This window comes from Ptychodera flava, chromosome 6, assembly GCF_041260155.1.
Source record: "Ptychodera flava strain L36383 chromosome 6, AS_Pfla_20210202, whole genome shotgun sequence".
Classification (NCBI taxonomy): domain Eukaryota; kingdom Metazoa; phylum Hemichordata; class Enteropneusta; family Ptychoderidae; genus Ptychodera; species Ptychodera flava.
Genome location: NC_091933.1, coordinates 29,402,017 through 29,425,575, shown reverse-complemented (window position 1 = coordinate 29,425,575; position 23,559 = coordinate 29,402,017). Strand labels below are relative to the sequence as shown.

The window sequence follows — 23,559 nt, the reverse complement described above, 5'->3', positions numbered from 1 at the left end:
ACCTTTCCTGCCAAAACTGCTTTCTTTACAGAAAAACTGCCCCTTCCCGAATCAGAGACTTTTCCACCCTCAACAATGACACTTCACATCACTGGACTCTATGCACTATCTCTCATCCAAGTGTTATGCTTCACTGAATGTAGATACTATTAGCTTAGTAATAAAGTAGTCATCTATACTATTAGGCGACTGTGTCTTCTGACGGCTTCTCAGACCTGGCCACAAACATAGTGAACTCTACAATGTCAAAGAAAGGTATTCAAGGGTATGTTTATATTTGTATGTCTGTGACATAATTTCATATGGTATCACATCAATTGATATCAGTTGAATTCTCTTTTTATTAGATTTCTATTGTCTAATTACATGACGGCTGTTCCTAGTATCAATATGTATCTATGATCCGTATGGGTTCTTCCTATACAATATATACTTTATAGGCCAAAAGCTTTTAAATGGACCTTTACAAAGATAGCAAACAAACAAACTACATTTCAGAAGGTAAATGAAACTTTCGACTGTATATGCATTTTAACACCTGTGCCACCTCTAAACTAAGACTAAGCATGATGTGTAGAAACATGTTGATTCATGAGACTTGTGTTACCAGCAACTACTGCATAAAGCAGAACATACTCACACAAAGTGTTTTTGAACATATTTAATCTTGACAGAATACAATTCATAAATAGCCCTAGGCTTGTAATTGCCTGTTCTGGAATGTCACATCACATAGACTTCGGAAAATGTCATCAAAATGTAGATACCAGCAACTTTTCACATTTGTAACTCTCAATCTTCAAAACTTTAAGATATTTTTATAAACATAGCAAAGACATGTAATATAAGATCATGAAGTACCTTGCTTTATTCCCCTTTTATAATTTTGTTTATTTTTGTGTCACACAATACATTTAAATCACAGCGAAGCTGTTCATAGACGGTGGAAGTCCACTGCATTGTCTACAAGCTGGTCAGGGAAGGTTGTGACCATCAAATCTTGGGAGAGGCCATGATCTCAACTTGAAATTACTAATGAGAAGTTGTGAATTGTCCTTCCTGCTTTAATGAAAATCATATGACTTGAAACTGTAAATAATGAGGACCTCTGGCAAAACGTTTGTACATTCCACCAACTTTGGAAAAAATATGCAAATTCTTGTCATTTGAATGATGTGCATGTTATCATTCTGAGCACTAGGCCCACATCCCAAGACCTTGTGGTGGTAGTGAATTAAATGAATCTTGATGAGTACTGATTACTCATATGGATGGAGTGTTCAGACTCCCTGACTGAAAATATAAATAGATTGACATTTATAAAATAGTTTTCTGTATAATATGTTCAGACAGTTATCCCAGTGATCCAAGGAGATTGCTGAAAATCATATACTGGATGGAACTGTAATTCTTTATTCAACTTTATTTTACAGTAACAATGGCATATCACAGTACTTATTGACAATCAGCAAAACAAATGTATTTTAAAAAAACATTTAGAAAAAATAATCTTATATTTCATTGAATGGGACAGGTTTTAAGTTAAAACACAATTATGTAATATATTCTTCATCATTAAAATCATGCATCTTGAAAATTTAATTTAGTATTTTCTTCTTCCATCCTGAAAATCACATATCTGGATTACTGGACTAAGTAGACGCTGGGTACAACATTGTTCTCACTGGGCTTTGCTTTTTCTCATCCCTGCATCGTACTTGGCCTGGGCAGCACTGAGGTTGTTGGCAGCTTGGACAATCATGCAGAAGGGTATGATGATCCAGAATCCATTGAGGCAAACGAAGTAGAACCAGAAGTAGAGGGGATGCCACTTTTCGTTGTGGATAAAACCATCAAAATATTCTGTGTAAAAGTATAATGTGCATCCTAAGGGAGAGAGATGGGGAAAAAAGAAATAAACTGTATTAGACATTATTGTATGCTTAGCTGGAATCTAGCAATCTGATTGGCTGGAGCCGGGGTTTATATTCTCAACAAGAAGACCTGTGCGCTGCGTAACATTTTTGAGCTTACACAAATTTCTAACTCCAGCTTGAGAGCTAAATGTGCTACGATCAATATTAAACAAGTCTACATCTAGAGAATGATTTTGATTGTTAAATTTTAGTCTGGTGTAGCTCAATGAACCCACAAATGAAGAGTTTATATAAGCAGCGACAGTGATGTAACAACAATATAATTTTTTAAAGTTCTTTTCAAGGTATTTTTTCTAGTAAAATTCTTCCAGTTTGATGTGTAATTGCGATATCAATGTGTTGCGTTACTGTGTTGTATGGAATAAACTGTGCATGCGCACACTTCTGACATGTCCTATTTAGAGTTTGTATTGAGGCTGGGATCCTGAATCCTCATTCCAACTTTGGTCCTAAATAATGACATTGTCCACCTGTATTTAACTTTAGCATACTATAATGAGGTTATGAACGGTGGACTCTGGTATTTGGTTGCGGATAAGACCTCTGGGTGAAAATTAGCATATTTTGGTGGAATAATCACCTTGCTCAGTGAGGTGACCATGCTCAGTGATTATTTCAGCCAAATATGCTAATTTTAACCCCAGAGGTCTTATATCTGCAACCAAATACCCTCACTTGCTGTTTATAACCTCTAAATACAAAGACAATTGCATGTGTTGATATTGTCTATCTTTGATACAAGAAGCGCCCTGTGAACCACTGATACTGTTATATACACTTTATGAGAAATAGTGTATGTTAATATGGTGTATGCATGTATGGTTATATTCAAAACATTTTGCATTACCTACAAAAGTCATCCATATGCTTAAAGAAGTGTACAGTTCCAGGATAAGCACTGGGGCCTTCCGGAAATACAAATTCTCTGCAAGCGACTGAGCTTGCAACTGGTTTTAAAATAATGCACAGTGAACCTGTATATTAAGGACACCTTCAGGAATGGAAAAAGTGTCCTTAATATAGAGGTGTCCTTGATAGACAGGTGAAATTCTATTTAAAGTGTAACTTTTGGTTTGATAAATCTGTATTTAATAAAGAGGTGTCCTTAATAGACAGGTGAAATTCTATTCAAAGTGTAACTTTTGGTTTGATAAATCTGTCCTTAATAAAGAGGTGTCCTGATTTTAGAGGTGTCCGTAAGAACAGGTTTCACTGTACATATTTTCTGAAAGCCTTGGTAATCATTATAATACTGTGTGAGTTCATCATGGAAGCATCAACATTGAAGTAGCAATGTGACATGTGAATTAGCAAATAGACATTTACAAATTTGTCAGATCAAGTGTTGACACTGATGAAGGACAAGTGATTTGCTCAAAACATGTCGGTTTGTGTTTGCTAATTCACAGTGGAAGAAGAGAACTTTTCTGTGCTTTTGGTAATCACTGTTTACATAAGAATGTGACAGTCCCTTCATTAAACGATTGGAAAACGCTATTATTGAAAGGAGTGAATAGCCTATACTGCTGTTGCGATGCTCATTATAGGACGCTCGCTTGTTGATGATGTCACAGGCATCAGCACTTCCTGCTAAAATCAAGTGTAAGAATTTTGTTTATGGGCAGATTTGAGTTTAATATCTCTGATCAGATCCTCTGCATACTTCTAATTCTAAGCTTATTCACTTTAAAGTAAACTGGAGCCTTCCTGGTAGAAATTTGCACCAACAATTGACAACAAAATGAACTTGAAAAGTGTGTCTTATATCTCTTTATGGTGTTAGACTAGGGATCCATCACCTGGCAGAAAACTGTCACATCATGGAAAATGTTCTTGAGCCTCATGCAAAAAATGCAGACACGCTTTGCAAGATTGATACAAAAGCTTCTGATTGTCCAAATTTCAACTGGAAAGACTGTAGCATCTTTATGTAGCTGGAAGTAAAAACCAAATTTGAGAGGTAATTTTAGTGAACGCAAAGACTTACCATAGAGCTGACCTGTTGACACTAACATCTGTACAATATACCTATAGGGTTTCTTGTACAGGAATGCATATACAACCAGAAAACAGCCTGGACCTTCCAATACTGCTGTTATAGTTTCCATGCACACAGTAAAGTTATCAGAACTGTTGACAAAGTGACACAACGGTTATTGTCATATATCAAGGAGGTTCACATTCATCTCTATTGGAAGTGTGTAGAGGGATGCATATCCTATTCACATTAATATCATAACAGTATGTATGGACATGCCATGCTAACACTAGATGCTACAGCTTATGTTTTTCTACACTGGATCAAATAGATCCAAAGATCAAAAAAAGAAATATACATTAAATATTGAGAGTGTCTTCATTTTGCATTTGTTCATAAAAATGCAAAACAGCTAAATCTGTAAATGTTGGTTGAATGTCTAGAATCAGGGATCTCCCCACCCCCAGAGCAGTGCCGGACGATATGAATATTCATGACTAATTAATATTCATAAGTTAATAAATATTCATGAAACCTCTGAACTTTTCCTGTCTTTACTCATCCATACAGACAACATTCAAACAACACACATAAACCATAATTGAATACAATAACACTTTATTTAAGCAAGTTACTTCTATTTTTATTATAAATTCACTGCTGAAGATATGATTGTTGGAATGACAGAAGTTGGAAATGTACATTTTACAGGAATTTATACATGAAAAGTAAATTACATGTTTGTGTGGTGATATAAAATATGGGGAAAAAAGAGTTGCAAAAGACTTTTACAAGTAAGAAATTCATTAAAAAATCCAGATGAAGATCACTAGAAGTTTCAAATTATAAATATAGAAATTCAGTTGCCTGTCTACCTGTTATCTGTTGTCCAGCTTACAATGACCTTGACTGACTGACCTGAGATACTATGGATTCTATAAATAGGAAATGTTACAGTTTTTTCGCTTTGAGTGGACGGCATCAAATTACAAAGTCGCGTGTAAAAAACAACAACTGTCTATCAAACGGCACTAATCTGAGTGTATTTCGATTTTCTCTCCGGCGTGGGGAGATCCCTGTAGAATATCATAAAATTATATTTGTGATTGCAAAATTCACTTCTCATCTATAGAAATAGAACTGACGTGTGATAGAGGTATGATATCTAGAACTTGAGTTAAGTTGAAGTGATACAATTACTAATACTATTGTCTGATGCAAGATTCCTGTGATAAAATGCCCTGATAAACAAGTCATCGTTGATGACACAGTCCCCACTTGTTAATGGGAACTTTGATTACAAATCCTCAGAGAGGATAGAGTCCTCTTCATTAATTAGGTCTGTGATAAAAATACTTTGATACAGATGGCGCTCAATGGCCAAGAATGAGTTCCATGGTGATGAAAACATAAAACCAATGTAGGCCACCATCCTAAAGTTCATTAAATGAGTCAACTAGGAATTAATCATCAGGATGTTGCAAAACATTTTTGCATCCTATCATAACACTGATAGATTATCACTGGTACCATATTTTATAAAGTTTGATGCAGTGCTTCTGGACATTCACCCTAAAACAAAAGTTCATCATGTAAATGCAAATTGGCAATTAATTTGATTTATTGGATCGTATCACAAAACAAATGGACTTGCATATGTATGACATATGTCAATGTCCTTGTACCAACTTTGAATAAAATTGGTTGAGATATGCCTGAGTTATGCCTTCGTACATAAAAAATCGTAACAAAATGGCCGCACGGCAGCCATATTGGATCGTATCACAAAAGCAATTGACGTGCATATCTATGACATTGGTCAATGTCCTTGTACCAACTTTGAATGAAATCGGTTGAAACATGTCTGAGTAAGGTCTCTGTACATGAAAAAATCGTAATAAAATGGCCGCCTGGCAGCCATATTGGATCGTATCAGAAAACAAATCGACGTGCATATGTATGACATAGGTCGATGTCCTTGTACCAACTTTGTATAAAATCAGTTGAGATATGCCCGAGTTACGGCTTTGTACATGAAAAAATCGTAACAAAATGGCCGCACGGCAGCCATATTGGATAGTATCACAAAACAAATTGACGTGCATATCTATGACATTGGTCAATGTCCTTGTACCAACTTTGAATAAAATCGGTTGAAACATGTCTGAGTTTAATGGCTCCGTACATGAAAAAATCGTAATAAAATGGCCGCCTGGCGGCCATATTGGATCGTATCACAAAACAAATCAACGTGCATATGTATGACATAGGTCAATGTCCTTGTACCAACTTTGAATAAAATGGGTTGAAACATGTCTGAGTTATGGCTCTGTACATAAAAAAATCGCGTCAATGACACTGTAGCTCCCATCCTGGACTATTTAGTGTTTGTTCTCTGGTCAGATATTTGAACATGTGTGAAAGGGATAAAGTGCATGAAGTGAAAATACTTACAGTACATTTACCAATGATTTTGACGATGAGATACAGCTGGATATTGATACACTACCTAATTAGGTTTGTCAGTTTGCTCGCGAATTTACCCTTTTAGTGGTCAACTTTTACAACTTTGCGCCAACATCAGACAGACTTAAACAGCAGGTGACGCAGCAAGATGTCTGTAAACTAATTTACTATGTAGTATGTTTATATCTTTACAGCAGCTATCAGTTTCAATGGTGACACACACAGAGACTGGTTGCCAAGTTTTACAAGCAGTTCAAATCACGGAGAGGTGGTAAAAGAACGACGTTACTGCAAATTTAGACTCAGAGGACAGTGTTCTTTGTAGTTGAATATCAATAAAGTTCATGACTTCAAACAAAATCTAAAACTAACAACACAAATCGATCTGAAAGAATCAGAACATTTGAGTAGCGATAGCAATGTCTGGAAGTCAGGGCTTTGAGTCAGCAACTTTCTAGTCTAATAAAACTCAGACAACGAGATGTTCTGGTATTGCCAGCCATGGTGGGGCTTTGTATACATACGCTGACACGTAATTAGCAGCTATCAGTTTCACTGGCGTAATGATCTGTACATTTGTACAAACAGACGTTGAACCAGACAAAAAACGCATCACATCACACATCACTCTATTATTTTTGAAGTCGTGAACTTTATTGATATTCAACTACAAAGAACACTGTCCTCTGAGTCTAAATTTGCAGTAACATCATTCTTTTACCACCTCTCCGTGAATTTGAACTGCTTGTAAAACTTGGCAACCAGTCTCTGTGTGTCACCATTGAAACTGATAGCTGCTGTAAAGATATAAACATACTACATAGTAAATTAGTTTACAGACATCTTGCTGCGTCACCTGCTGTTTTAGTCTGTCTGATGTTGGCGCAAAGCTGTAAAAGTTGACCACTAAAAGGGTAAATTCGCGAGCAAACTGACAAACCTAATTAGGTAGTGTATCAATATCCAGCTGTATCTATCGTCAAAATCATTGGTAAATGTACTGTAAATGTAATGTACTGGAGACAGTGAAATATGTTTAATGTATTTATTCAGAATATAAAATGGAAAAAATACAGAATTAGATATATCGAATACTGTGATACAACCATTAACTCAACAAGTCATTTACAATGACATAGTCGCCACTTGTAATAGGAGTATTAGTCTTGATGGGCAGGAAAATGTGGTCATTAAGAAGTATCACTGGAGTGTATATGTTGAGATCTATGGGCACATAGGTCTATGTCGTTGTTCCCAATTTGAAATACATGAGGCATGTCTAAGTTATGGTTCTAAATCGGGAAAAAAGATCAGACCTCTGGCAGTATTGGCCAGCCAAGAAATACATATGCGCATTATAAATGAGGTACAAGATGTGACATCTTAAGGTCTAATATCCTATCAAAATTGGAGGTATAGAACTTGCGGTTACTGAGATATGCATATACATGTATAATCAAGGTCAAAGGTCATCGAGGTCACATGACATTTTGAAAAATATTATATTGCTAATTAATCCCTATATGCAAAAAAATCAGATCTCTAACTCTATTAGCTGCCCAGAATTAGTGTACATAATTAATGAGGTAAAGCCTGTGTTGTCATAAGGTCTCCCATCCTACTAAATACAAAGGACATAGCACTTGTGGTTACTTATTTATTGACATAAACATATATTTTAGGTAAAAGGTCATCGAGGTCACATGACATTTGGTCAAAAAATTTCTCTCCTATAGTTATCCCTATATACCAAAAATCAAACATCCAGCTCTATTGGCTTGCTCAGAATGAGATATGTGCATAATTATTGAGGTACAGTATGTGGTGTCATAAGGTGTCCAACCATACCAAATATGAAGGGTGTAGCACTTGTGGTTACTGAGTTATGGAAAAATATGTATATTTGAGGTCAAAGGTCACCGAGGTCACGTGACATTTTGTCAAAAAATTTGTATTGCTAAGTTATCCCTATATACCAAAAATCAGACCTCTAGCTCTATTGGCTCGCTCAAAATTAGATATGCACATAATTAATGAGGTACAATATGTGGCGTCATAAGGTGTCCCATCATACCATACATGAAGGCTGTAGCACTTGTAGTTACTGAGTTATAGACAAATACGTATATTTGAGGTCAAAGGTCATCAAGGTCACATTTTGTCAAAATATTCGAGATATCTACGTGAACGGATGGACTCACGGATGGACGACCCAATCTATAAGCCCACTGGACTTCATCCATGGGGACTAAAAATTGTGTCACTGCATCCTTTTTGCAATATGAATACGATGAGAAACTAAATTTTTATTTTTCGTGGCCTTATACATGGAAGTCTATGGAGATCTGCACATTTTGTCAAAATATCCGAGATATCTGCGTGAACGGATGGACTCACGGATGGATGACCCAATCTATAAGCCCACTGGACTTCATCCATGGGGACTAAAAATTGTGTCACTGCATCCTTTTTGCAATATGAATACGATGAGAAACTAAATTTTTATTTTTCGTGGCCTTAAACATGGAAGTCTATGGAGATCTGCCTTATACATGTGAGTCTATGGACGTGTAAACTAAAAATATGCAAATTTCACCACGATTTGCCCAAATTTGGGAAAGGTCACTCCTATGCACTTCCATACCAAGTTTCAAATCAATCGGACTTGTGGTTTCAGAGAAGAAGATTTTTTGACCAAAAATGGGAGAAAATTACAAAAAAATTCATGAAAAATAGCAAGTCCAAGATACTGACCCAAGATGTGCACAATCATTTCATGTCAGCCCAAAGTACTTACATGCTAATTTTTCATGTAATCTGCTCAGTGGTTATTGAGTTTTTCCAATTTTGACTGTTTTTACATTTTTTCACTTAATTTGCATATTTTTGGCAATGACAACTTCATTTGAACAAAATCTCATCTACAGCCCATCATCCATGTACACACCAAATATCAAGATGAAATGTCCAGCGGTTTTGGAGTTTTTGATGTTGACGGACAGACATACAGACATACATACATACAGACATTTCCCTAGCCTATAAGAATAGCTTCCATTGCCATATATACATATGGCTATGGGAGCTAAAAAACAAGGAACAAAGTGTAAATAAAAGCTGCAAGCAGAGTTGGCAGAGCCAAGCATTTTGTAAAAACTAATATGGGTGCCAGGGATTTGAGTGAAATTTTAGCACAATCAATTTTTTTTGTTCTGGAATTTAAGATTTTTAAGAGATTAAATTGCTATTATTGGAAAATCAAATTTTGAAGTCATGTGTGCTGTATAAAACTTTCACACTGCCCAGACCTGTAAGTCATTGGGAGAAGCCCTGTTGGGTTTTGTGAAAAGTAAATCTGGTAACTTGTTAAATATCAAGAATTTGGTTCACCATCTCTCATCGCCTCTAAACACTCTGCTACGTTTTAGATGTGGGCTGGCAAACAATAGAAAGAAGAATAAGATTTTTGATTTTTCAAATAAACGTTCATTACTAAAAATAGTCTCCTGTACAGACAAGTACATATCAAAACAATTCAAATTTTGAGACAAAAAGCAAAAATGAAATCTGACAAATGTTTTATAGCAAATGATGGTCAATTACTGAAAACACTAAACAAAATTGGACTGTAAAAAATCAGCAAAAACTGCAAAATGGCTATGATACTGATGCTGGAGCGAGACGGAGAGAACTGGTGAAAAGGCAAACAGGTAGCTATATCACTTGCAACATGGGGAAGGAAACCAATTAAATCTGAAAAAAAGCACAATTTTGTTAATGACAAAAGGCAAGATGCGAGGTGCATGAAAAATCTCCACTGAATAGGAGAAAGCGAAACAAAACATCCGAAACAAGAAAAAGTGACAGAAAATTGCGAGGAAATAGGACAGGAACACCTTACATCTTGCAGGAAAAAAAAAAAAAAAAAAAAAAAAAAAAAAAAAAGCCACCTAACCGCCAATGAGAAGGGTTATATTGAGAAAACTTTTCGTTGGCATGTACATGCTTACGAAGAATCCTCCCAACTGACCACCCCTTCCATTCCGTGAGGAGTACGGTGCCCAGGACGAGATAGGATATGGCAAAAGGGAAAGTGTGCTTAGAGGTGAAAGCATTTTCTTTACAACAAAATTGAATCAATAGTAAAAGTTCCATCAATGTCTACAGAAGCAATGACGTTATTAATACACCAAATGTTTTTGAAAGCACTTATGTTTGAATTGAGCGTGAAGTAATTATAATCTTCTAAAATGCGAGCACAAACTCGCCTTTTAAAACAGAAACAAGCATATTACTGATTGAGGGATCATGACCATTAATTGCATTTCGTCTTGTTACATGAATTGCAATTTTAGCTGTCGTAAAAAGGAAATTTAAAAGCGCAAAAGTATTCTTGTCCATGTATGATTTATCAAAGGGTGGGCCTAAAACAAACCACCAGAATAAAATCTTGCATTCCTGACCAAGAAAAAGGTGACAGAGTTTACGAAGGAGAATGAACAAGGGAGAAAGACGAGGGCATTCTAAAAATATGTGTAAAAGGTCATCTCTGGCACTACAGAAAATACAATCTGAGGATGAGCTATAGCCAGAATGGAACATAAACGAGCCAGTTGCGTACGCACCGTGGAGAAGACGCCATTGAAGATCTCCTTCTTTTTTGGGAATTGGACTGAGATAACAAGAAGTGAAAAAAGGTTTGATATTTTCCGTAAGTGAAAGCAGATCTCTCCAAACTGTATCTTGACGTTTATTGTTCCTATGAAAATTTGTCATAATCAAGAATTTATATATGCTACCCTTTTCAAATTTATACAAGGGACAATTCAAAATAATATGGTCATCAGTGCCTTTACAAATAAGTTCGAAAGAGTACGAAGGACGATGACAAGAATGAACGTCATCCAAATCAACTTCCTCTTCAAAATAACTGTGGATTTTGTTTTTCCAATCACAGGGAATAGAGTCGACCAACGTCTTGACAGTATTTGTTAAAATTCTATCCGAATGAATAGAAACAATGTTTTTTAAATGGCTTGGGGAGCGCCAAGATTTTTGGAAAGGGTCAAAAAGATCTCCAACTTTTGTAATGCCAGCATTGATAAAGTGATTAACAAGAGTACTATCAAGAGGGTTTGTAAAACTAACACAATCGTTGAAAAAAAGGGCTTCATGGAAGATATCTTTGATTGAAAGGGGTCCACCTTTTCTCAGGAAAATACATGACTTCCAGACTCTCAAAAGTTCAAGATAAAAATTAGGAAGATAATCTGGAACAGACTGATAATTCACTGTAAAAAGTTGAGAGGTGTACTTGAGATTACCAACATTCCGAAAATAAAAATCAGCAAACAAAAATGAAGGATGATCCAGACCTGAATACAAGTATCTTTGAAGATAATTTAATCTGAAAGCTTTCACACGTGAAGAGAGATCGATGAGATTTTGCCCTCCTAACTTCAATGGAGCAAAAATTGTACGACTTGGCAACCAATGTTTTCCTTGCCAGAAGAAATCAAGAAATTTGTGCTGAATTTCATCAATGATAAAAGCAGGAGGACAGAGGCAAATTAAACGGTGAAAGAGTTTAGTAGCAGCAAGTTGATTAATAACGATAACACGGCCTTGGAATGACATAGCAGGAGCATATCTATTCCACCAAGATAACTTATTGTCAATCTTTGTAACACACTCACTCCAGTTTTTTGAAAAATACTCGTTACTGTTACCTAAATAAGTACCAAGGACTTTGAGACCTATACTATTCCAAAGAATTTCAAGCGGATGATCAGCACGCCCACGCCATGAGCCAACCCAAAGACCTTGGGACTTACGATAGTTAATTTTTGCATTACTGGCATGCTCATAGACAGAAAACCAATATTTAAACCTCAAAAAATCAGTATCACAAGTTACAAGAGTATTACGTCATCAGCATAAGCTGAAAGTTTACATTTACGATCACTTGAATTTGGAATCATAACACCTTGAATACTGTCGTCTTGTCTTATTCTGTGTAAAAGAGGTTGAATTACAATTGCAGAAAACTGAAAAGATAAGGCTCGAACAAAGTTGCCTTATACCATGTGAAAACTGAACTGGAGCAGTAAGGGAACTGTTAACACGAACAAGACTATCAGTTTGAGTATACAGAAGTTTAATAAAATTGATGAAATTTTCACCAAACCCGAACGCATGCAGAGTTTGAAAAAGATAATGATGACTGACACGATCAAAAGCTTTTTCCTGATCTAAAGAAAGAATACCAAGAGGAAGATTCATGTCATTATGAAAATGAATGCAATCCCTAATTAAATGAATATTGTCAAAAATCTGTCTGCCTGGAACAGTATAACTTTGATCTACATGAATGATATCTTGCAAAACCTGCTTTAAGCGAAGCGATAAAGCTTTAGTGAAAATTTTATAATCAGAGCAAAGCAAACTGATAGGTCTCCAGTTCTTAAGAAGGGAGTTATCACCTTGTTTAGGAAGGAGTGTGATAACAGCTCTACGACAGGACGTTGGAAGAAGGCCATTGGAAATTGACTTTTGAAAAACCTGGTGAAAATCTTTCCCCAGAAGAGACCAGAATTTTTTATAAAATTCACAAGGAATGCCATCAACACCAGGTGTTTTACCATTCGCAATGTTCTTGAGTGCAAAGGTGTACTCGTCAAGACTAATGGGTTCATCAAGTTGAGTAACTTTGTCAGCAGGTAATTGAGGGAGATCATGAAGCAAAGTATTTTGTGCTTCGGGCGAAACAGGCTCAGCAGTAAACAGGTTTTGATAAAACTGACGAGTAAGTTGACGAATTTCTCTCTGATTTTCAGTTATTGTATGATCTTCACGTTGGAGATGAGTAATTGATTTACGACAGCCTTTGTATTTTTCAAGAGAAAAGAAAAACTGTGAATTAGTATCAGAATCATTGAGCTGTTGAAAACGAGAACGAATAACTGCACCTCTGGTGTCAAGTTTCTGAAAACTGTCTAACAGGTCTTTTTGCTGATGATATCTTGTTTCCAGAGAAGGCTGAGTATGAATCAATGTTTCCAAAGTACGAATTTCCTCAATAAGCTTTTGTTTTGAACGTTTAAAGTGATGAACTCGTTCAGCGCTGTACTGCTGACTCAATTCTTTAATCTTTTGTTTTCCTATATCCCACCAAGACTGAAGAGAAGAAAACCTATCTTTCTCATTACGCCAACGTTCCCATAATTCCTAAATTAAAGTACAGTATACTGGTATTGAGACACCAAACTGGATTTTTGTTGACACTCGAATTCATAGTTAAAACAAGAGAAACAAGAGAGTGATCAGATAAATCAGTAGGAGCTAGAATCAATAGACACGGATTTTATTTTCGAAGTCAATCTCTTGTTGATGAAAGAAAGTATCAATGCGACATTTTTGCTCTCCTCTCTGCCACGTAAAATTTGAGCCTGCTTATGAAAATAACGCCAGGCATCAGAAAGCTTACAGCGATGAACAAGAGAAGAAAAAAAACTGCGAAGACTTTAAATGTGGTTCAATATGAGACGACCTATCTAAATCAGGAACAAGAGTACAATTAAAGTCGCCCCCTATGACAATATTTTCATTATCAAGATCAAAATCAAGGAGAAATTTACGAAGACTTTCAAAGAAAATACAACGATCATCTCCACTTGAAGGAGCATAAATATTAAGCAAATGAAAGGAAGTGTCATCCATTTTAATATGCAAATGAAGTAGACGACCCTGGACGACACTTTTTACAGAAACAACATCAATATTTTTGTTTCGTGGAAACAGCACTGCAACCCCAGCAGAATTACTAGTACCATGTGAGAAATAAATAGGCGCGCGCCAAACTACTTGCCACTGCGCCTGATTAGCCACTGTAGAATGGGTTTCTTGTAAAAAATAAAAATCAGCAAAATGATTGGACTTCAACGAAGACAAAATGTTATACCGTTTCAAAGAATCACGGCAACCATTTACGTTCCAAGAAATGAAACTTGCCATCACTAGACAAGCAAAAACAAGAACGATTTTACTTCCCATGTTTCGTAATAGCCAAGCTTTTACATTGTCTAACATGTTGTTGTAACTTTGCCACAAGTTTATGGATACGAACTTTTTGTTGACTAGTGACAATATCTGACCTGCGTAAGTTAGCAAATGACTTTATGAGAACCTTAAAATCTGAGCAGTAATCTTTACATTTTTCTATCATATTTTTAGAGCCTTTAATGTCTTCTAAAAACTCAAGCAAATTAGACGGCTTGATTTGTAGCTTTTCTTGAAATTCTGATAAGTCAGACATTTCAGACGCAACAGACTCATTGTCATGATCAGACATTTCGCTGAGAACATCAAAGGAGTTTGATGTTTTCACTCCTGACCAAATAAGCTGATTTTGAGAAGCTTTTCTTGGAGACTGTGACTGAGAAATAAACAAATCCTGAGACTCATTAACATTGATATCTGAAAAAGGAGTCTCGGGAAACTCAAGTGATTGAGACTCAATAAGTGAAGATGATGACGAAGAAGGGGGGTCGAATGATAAAACGGGAGTAGAGGGGAGCGGAGAATACGAAGGCAAAGCAGGGGTTCGTACCCTGTCTTCATCGGCATGGACGTTAACATTTTTGTCTTTCTTTTGAGCGTCAGTGGGTTGACTGTTTTTACTGGTGAGAGGTCTTTGATCAACAGAATTTTCATCAACAGATGTGACTTTGTGAGCGGACTCTGATTGTGCCTCATTGTTTTCGACAAAGCGAGTTGACGTTGAGGCGTTACTTGAAGTTGAGGTGTTAATTTCTGTAGTATTGATATGCTGATTGACACCTTCATTTGCATTTGCTTCACTTTCGACAACATCCATTAAACCTGAGTTTTCATCCACACCATTATTGTCTTTTTGAACATTTTCAGTGTCATTATCGTTGTTTTCTGAAGATCTATAGTTTGGACAACGTTTACGGATATGACCTTTTAGTCCACAATGAAAACAACGCAGTTCATCAATAGAAACGTAAACGGAATAAAAACGATCATCATATTTGATTTGAATTACACCACTGATGTTCTCATTGTGTAACAAAACATGAACTTGTCGTCTAAACGACTTCACATGCTTCAGCGAAGCATTTTTACAACCAAGAGGGATTGTTCTTTTGTGTCCAACAACTCTACCAAGTTTCCATAAATATTACCCCAAAACTTCATCAGGAATGAAAGGCGGAATATTTGACAGAATTAATTTTGAGGCCAGTTTAACCATGTGTTCCACATCGACTAATTCATCAAACAAAGCAAACTTGGACTCAACAATACTTTCAACATTACCGAGTGTTGCTAAGAACACAACCACGGACTTATTCATTCTAGATGCAGCAATAACATTTTCACTTCCGACTTTCTTTGCAATCTCTTCAACATAGCTTTCAACAGGGACACCTTCAATATTAGTACACCTGACAGCATGCTTGCGTGTCAGATTCTGAAATGGCTTGTCCTCCTGGGCGGCCATATTGCCGACCACGGGTTAACAAATGACAAAAAAATAAAATCGAAGGAAATCCACCTAATCGAAGATGAAACCGGACCGGAGACAAGACCCAAAAGAACTAAACACTACTCACAACATAAACTGATGACAATTGACGAAGGATGGCACTTCTCACAGGTAGAAAAACAAAACAAGTAGGAGCCCTTCTTCTGTACGTCTATCCAATATGGCGGAAGAAGAAGAATAAGAAAGAAAGAAAGAATAAGACTTTCTCAAAACTAATAGGGGGCTAGCGTATGGGCTTTGATGTGTAACTATTGAAAGTACAATAATACTCACTGTAAGGATATGTATGCACTATTATATAAAATAAATGAACTTGTCTTCAAATGCATCAACAATGATTGTAATAGTGACTATTTGAATTTGAATTGGTGTTTGTGTCTTATAGAAAATATTTGAATGTTTTCATGCTTATGTAGATTCTATGCTCTTAATGGTAATGATGGTATTGGTGGTGTTAGCCTTGAAATTAATTTCTCGGCCATCACAAAATGCTGCTACTTCTTGTTGTAGTTGGGATTCGGTGTTATTGAAAGGGTCGATTTTGAGTTTTCTTAATAGGATCTTTGCTTGTTTGGGTATATCTTGTAGGTGGTTGAGGACATGTCATTCTCCAGTGAGAGATTAAGAATTACACCTTTTCGTGATGATGGGCCTTGCCGCTGTTTGCAAAATGTGCATCTGAAATGAGAAGAGATATTAAAAACAGTTAGTTAAAGTTACAATTACATGTGGATGTTGGGTGGACTTAATTATCAAATATGAAGTGGGTGTGGGTAAATATTCAGAGTAATTTAGCAGGAAATGTATGGTGGGATATGTTTGTTATACCAAAACAACCAAAATGCAGGTTTGATAAAGGTAAATTATGGTCACACACGTTTTATAATTCAAAGTGCAGGTTTCCTCCAGTATGAATTACAACTAAAAATGTGGCTATAAACTATTTGCTGATTGACATTTTTTCATTACTAGTACACACTTAGGGAAAATACTATACTTTGTCAGAACAAGAACAACCATCTTTTCACAAAAAGTTTGGAGAATGAAACACGGTCCCTCGGGGACCGTAAATGAAACAATAAACTAAACTTGTTCACACCAAACTTGACAATGAAAGAATTTACCAACAACAGCTACGTAACCCCCCCCCAAAAAAAACACCCACAAATATGAGCTAAAAACGAATTTCGAACCCTCCATTACATTATTACAGACCCACAAGTCATGTACCTTTCATTGCATGAACTGATGCCACAAACTGGTGCTACAATACCCGGGTACCGGGTACAATACACGTACCGGTACGTGCGAGCTAGGTGGTACCGATCGACTACACACGACTGACTTGTGCCGATATTCAACGACGCGACATCGACACATAAACACTTCGTCCTAATCATATGCACTCTATTTATATAGCGCAGACGCGAGCATCGAAACTTGAAAACCGAAGTGGCGAAAGAGTACCTTGATTAATCGCAATAAAGGCAACAATATTTTTTTATCTAGACAAAGTAGAAAAACAAGAGAAAAACACTGGTTCGTTTTAGTCGTTCGCCGACCGGTAGCTCATTGACCCGCTAAAACTACATGTACTTCCGGATTTACTGCAGCTATTCTCGCGAGAGTTTTGACGTCACACGTGTACATAAGCACATGTATAAATGCATTTTACACAGGCTAGGCAGTCTTGATCTCTCAAGAATTATAACTGACTTTGCTTTCATCAGGACAATGCCGACCGCCCGTCGCAGCAGCGAAATTGAATCGTCGTGTTCTTAGTTGCTGGTCTCGGCCAGTATACTCAATCGAAAATTGAAAAGTTTAGGAGGATTCAAGCTGCGAAACATCAGTTAAAAAATCTACTAAAATATAATCGAGATATTCGTGATACCAGGCTGATTGTAGAGGTAATGTTGCGCGGATGACAGCACCGTGCGTAAACACTGTAAACCTTACGCAGAAAATGAAAATCACACCGGCCCTTTCAAAAGCGACTTTACTGATGACAATCACACAGAATCAGTCAGACATCAAAATGAAAATGGTCGACATGCGGATTGGACGTAATCTCAAAATAACCTCACAACAAGTAATCCGCCCCGTCATTTCGGGACATTTACTGATGAAAATCACGCTACTTCAAAAGCGAGTTTAGGGACTGGACATAAATTACAGGGGGGGGGGGGTGGGCCGGTGTTTTTCGAAAAACCGCTGCGTAAAAAATAGTGACCCTTCAAAAGTTCATGCACAAAAATTAGTGACCCTTCCCCTTATCCGTGCATGAAAATAAGTGACCCTCCCCTGTTACTCAATACCCCCCAAAAAAACCCGCAATGTGTTAAAGACCCCCGCAATGTGTTAAAGACCCCCTTCTGACTTGCTATACTTTTTAAGTCGCCCTCCCGAAAGGAAGGCAAAATGTGGCCGATATAACGCGTTGTCCAAAGAAATATCAAATCATATGTGTGTGATAATTCATGTAAATGTACTTTGCTTGAAGTGGCAGGTAAAAAGTGCATGCCTGTACAAAAAATGTAATTTTTAGATTTTATCGATAATGTTGATTCACTATACATGTAGTCGACTATAAGAAAACTACGAACGTGTATTTTCCAGTATAAAACTAGCTATATCTGTTCATATACAGATGTTTAATAACTGATATAGATATACTTGATTAGCATGGGTTGTTTACAAGTGCACATGTGAACAAGATATTTGATTTTGGAATTTCTGTCAAAATGTTGATCCACTATACATGGGAGTCTATGACAAAACTATACATGGGAGTCTATGACAACACTGTCAAAAAATTTTCAGAATTAAAAATTTGCACTATTTGTGCATATATGGACCCTCAATAATTGACATAATTGTGCTTGATTAGAAGAGGGTGGTAAAATGTGCATCTGTGTACAATAACTTTGTTTTTGGAATTTCACATAAAATGTTGATCCACTATACATGGGAGTCTATGACAAAACTGTAAAAAAAAATTTTCAGAATTAAAAATATGCACTATTTGTGTATATATGACCCTGAATAATTGACATAATTGTGCTTGATTAGAAGAGGGTGGTAACACGTGCATCTGTGTACAATAACTTTGTTTTTGGAATTTCACATGAAATGTGGATCCGTTATACATTGTAGTCTATGAAGAAACTATGAATAATTTTTTTAAATACAAAACTTGGCAAATCTGTGTATTTATGTATGCTTGATTATTGATATTTATGTTCTTGATTAGACTAAAGTGGTTACAAGTCCATGTGTGTGTTAGAAATTTGATTTTGGAATTTCACCGAAATGTTGATTCACTATACATGGCAGTCTACGGTGAAACCCTATGAATAATTTTTTTCCAAGACAAAAATAGGTAAATCTGTGCATTTATGTACACTGAATTATTGGTACTAATGTTCATGATAGACTAGAGTGGTTTCAAGTCAATGGTTGTGCAAGAAATTGATTTTGGCATATCACTTAAATGTCGATTCACTATACATGGCAGTCTATGATGAAACTATGAATAATTTTTTTCCAATACAAAAATAGGTAAATCTGTGTATTTATGTACACTTGATTATTGGTATTAATGTTCATGATTAGACTAGAGTAGTTTCAAGTGAATGGGTGGCAAGAAATTTGATTTGGAATTTCACTGAAATGTCGATTCACTATACATGGCAGTCTATGATGAAACTATGAATAATTTTTTTCCAATACAAAACTTGGTAAACCTGTGCATTTATGTACACCTAATTATTAGTATTAATGTTCATGATTAGACTAGAGTAGTTTCAAGTCAATGGGTGTGCAAGAAATTTGATTTTGGAATTTCACTGAAATGTCGATTCACTATACATGGCAGTCTATGATGAAACTATGAATAATTTTTTTCCAATACAAAACTTGGTAAACCTGTGCATTTACGTACACCTAATTATTAGTATTAACATTCATGATTAGACTAGAGTGGTTTCAAGTCAATGGTTGTGCAAGAAATTTGATTTTGGAATTTCACCAAAATGTTGATTCACTATACATTGTAGGCTATGAGGAAACTACAAATAACTCATAGGTTATCTGATCCTAAATTGTTATTCAAAAGTTGTTCGACCTGAAGCTTCCAGTTGTTATTGATGACACTATGCACTATTCTGAACAGTTTGTATTCTGTCAATGTCCTCAAAAAATTAAAAAATGTACATACAGCGACATGAACGTTTGACACCGACCTATACCCAATGTATTGTCAATGGAGAATGATGTCAAATAAGTAATCTCCCAAATTGTTATTGAAAGAGTTATTATAGGGGACAGTTATGCACAATAGTGTTGAATAAGTAGAAATCATAACAACTTAAATCAATGTGGCTGCTTGGATCATCAATACATTATTATTATACCTGAAATTTGCGCCCGAAGGGCGCGCCGAAAATGGTAATGGCAGAAAATGAAAGTGCCAGGAGGTATTTTTTCTTTTTTCAGTATTCCATAACGTGCACATGCAATTTCAGCTTTGATGCATGAAAAAAGGTGACCCTCCCCCATAGGCTTGCACAAAATTTTATGACCCTTCAAAAATGTTGCGCGAAAAATGGCGACCACCCCCAAAAAAACACCGGCCCAACCCCCCTGTAATTTGTGTCCAGTCCCTTACAGACGATAGACGTATAGTACCACAAACGCCTCCCAACTGAACAGACAGACATTCAAGCTACTCGCTAGGGCTTATAACAGACGTCAGTCTGACATCAATAATCGACATGCCGTTTTGACTTAAATCAAATTCAAATTCACATCAAAATACATGCTACACAGTTCACTAGATGTAACCTCACAACAAATACATCTGAAAACAGCTATTAATAGACATACAGATTAGCTTACCTCCTCAATCGTAAAGTATGCGCCAGCGGCAGGAAAAAATCCGGATTCCTCACAGTCGACTTTAACACTCGTCTCGTCGTCGTTCACTTTGTTTTAGACAATGGTGCATACGCTGGCAAATTGGCTATTACATTAATTGTTACTATCCCCTCCTTACATGTATCGTTTCACCATGCAACAATAGGGTCCTACACTATCATCGTAACAGCAATTACGCAATAGAACATAGGCTGAACTTGCATAAGCAACAATGACGCAGTTAAAAATAAATTGATCAAGAAAATTGACTTTCAAAATTTAAACTTTACCCACAAATAGTTAACAAAGAGCAATCCCACTGGCAAAAGAGGTATAACAATTCTAAACCTTTTATTATTCAACATGTATTTTTGAAGAGCACAGTTGTTCAACCACAAATGAAAAAAATCTTAAAAATACAAAAATTAAAGATATCCCTGTAAAACTTCACATTTTTGTAAACGATTGGTGCTACCTACCTATGCACAAAATATCAACACATTCTGCCTGCTGGTTCCTGAGTTGCAGCAGCTCAATGGATTTTCACATTTTTGTACCTCATTTGCATATTTTTGATCCAAACATTTTGATTTGAACAAATTCACATCTCCAACCTAGGATGCCCCTTTGTACCAAATATGAAGACGGTAGGTATTGCGGTTTTCGTGTTTTTGATAAGGACGGACATACATACATACATACATACGTACATACATACATACATACAGACAACCATTTTCCCACCTTATACGAATAGCTCCCATTTGCATATATGCTAATATGGGAGCTAAAAATCATAACAAAATTGCCGCATAGCAGCCATATTGGATCGTATCACGAAACAAATCAATGTGCATATGTATGACATAGGTCAATGTCCTTGTACCAACTTTGAATAAAATCGGTTGAAACATTTCTGAGTTATGGCTCTGTACATGAAAAAATCGTAATAAAATGGCCGCCTGGCGGCCATATTGGATCGTATCACAAATCAAATTGATGTGCATATGTATGACATATGAAGTAATCCTTGTACCAAGTTTGAATGAAATCACTCCACGCATCTCTGAGATATCTGCGTGAACGGACGGACGGACAGACGGACAGACAGCACACACGGACATGACCAAACCTAGAAGTCCCCCCGGACGGTGTCCGTGGGGACTAATAACAGACAGACAAACTGATGTGCATTCGAAGGATCACATGTAATGAATGCAATCAAATATTCACAATTTGAGACTTACATGATGTAGCGGGAGTCTCCATTCCCATATTCTTTCCCTGTTGATGTAAAGTAAAAGTGTTGTTCTTTATTCAAAGAACTAAGTTAGAAAATTAGTGTGAACTGAGAAACGTTCGAACTGCAATTAATTCTTACTACAAAAGTGGCAAAAGCCAATGTGCTCTTACCACAGAGAGTGTCACTAGCATCCTTGCTACTGAGTACTGTATCTTTGGGTTACATCAGTTTATGATATTGAATGCATAACTGAGAAGACCTATAGGCTATGACAGTCAACAAGCGTGCTATTGATACCGGCATGGTCCTCTAACCGGCTATTGTAACCCTATTCGGGATCTCTATGGCACTATGACTGGGGGAATGAGTAAGCGGTGTGACCTTTATACTTTTCCATAAGAAGCGCAAAACTTCATGCCACTTGTCTCAATAGCATGGCTTGCGATTCTTGCGAAATACTAAAGTAAACGTGCTGTATTCGATAAGACCCCTTCCCTCATGCGGAAAATAATTTTCAATTTCAAATACGACCGCCAGCGTTAATCGAAATATCATGTAGCAGCATGGAAAAGGTTAGTGATGGGGCAGAAGGAAATCTATCCTAGATTAACAAGTGACTGAATGAAAAATACTCACAAAGTTGGGATAAAAGGTGTTGATCACCGGCTAGAACACTGTGGTATGCCCCAAAGTAACCCTCGATGATAATATGAATGAATCCACACAAGGTGAACCAGCATAAATGAATACGTTGAGGGACCGACCGCTTTGGCTTGGTTCCTCTCCCACTGAGTAGCCAGGTTACCACGAGAATTACTGCAAACGACCCAAAGACACTTACGAGCAACTGTGCCTGGGTTTTAGTGTTGGCAACATAGTGGGGGATGTCTAAGTTTCGAGGGTAGTATGGGTGCGATACGCTGCCGTTGTCCACCATGATGATAAATCGCTCGTGCTATGCTGTCGAACTCTGTAACTTTCTTTGTCGTGCACAAACGTTGGAAGATAAAGACTTGGCGGCGGGATCGACATCGACCGGTACACAAAATATTGCACTTACGTCCGGGAGAAAGTCAAAAGGTCTTTGCTCTGTTGCTGTCAGCAGACTACGGATTTGGGTCGGAGGTCAATAGTCTGCCCGCATACGGCACGGTGATTGGCTGATTCGACTCGAACCAGAGCAAGGCAAGGAATAAATATGAGGGATGGCTCAACGTTCGATTCTCATTCACTGAACTTTTTAATACAATTAGTTAAGAATTAGATCGGGCTGTCTATCGGATATTGTGTCCACAATATAACTAAAATTATAAATTCCTGTTATCTCGAAGTGTGCGCGTATTTTAGAAGATTTTAGTATAAAGCTTGATTTGCAGACGTGCACACAACAAATTCTCCGAACAGTACCTCCCCGGCCCTCGGTGGTATGCTCTGACAAAGACAGTGACAC

The 23,559-nt window shown here is 36.8% G+C and overlaps 1 protein-coding gene across 1 annotated transcript; it reads right to left on the bottom strand.

Annotated features, from left to right (window-relative positions):
• Positions 1-1,390: 1,390 nt before the first annotated feature.
• LOC139135440 (3-beta-hydroxysteroid-Delta(8),Delta(7)-isomerase-like) lies at positions 1,391-23,230 on the bottom strand. Its single transcript, XM_070702821.1, has 4 exons — positions 22,746-23,230; positions 22,114-22,150; positions 3,925-4,067; positions 1,391-1,887 (listed from the first exon to the last, which is right to left on the bottom strand). Exons 1-4 carry the CDS (start codon positions 23,044-23,046, stop codon positions 1,682-1,684), a joined length of 687 nt encoding a protein of 228 aa, XP_070558922.1. The 5' UTR covers positions 23,047-23,230; the 3' UTR covers positions 1,391-1,681.
• Between the last annotated feature and the right edge of the window lie 329 nt (positions 23,231-23,559).

Bases quoted from the DNA above. Each gene is read 5' to 3' on its own strand.
- LOC139135440 (XM_070702821.1), bottom strand. From the start codon at position 23,046: ATGGTGGACAACGGCAGCGTATCGCACCCATACTACCCTCGAAACTTA. The intron at 4,068-22,113 runs GTAAGTCTCAAA...CTTTGTCAACAG, and splicing joins GGAGACTCCCGCTACATCAT to TTCTGATAACTTTACTGTGT. The intron at 1,888-3,924 runs GTAAGTCTTTGC...TCTCTCCCTTAG, and splicing joins GTCAACAGGTCAGCTCTATG to GATGCACATTATACTTTTAC.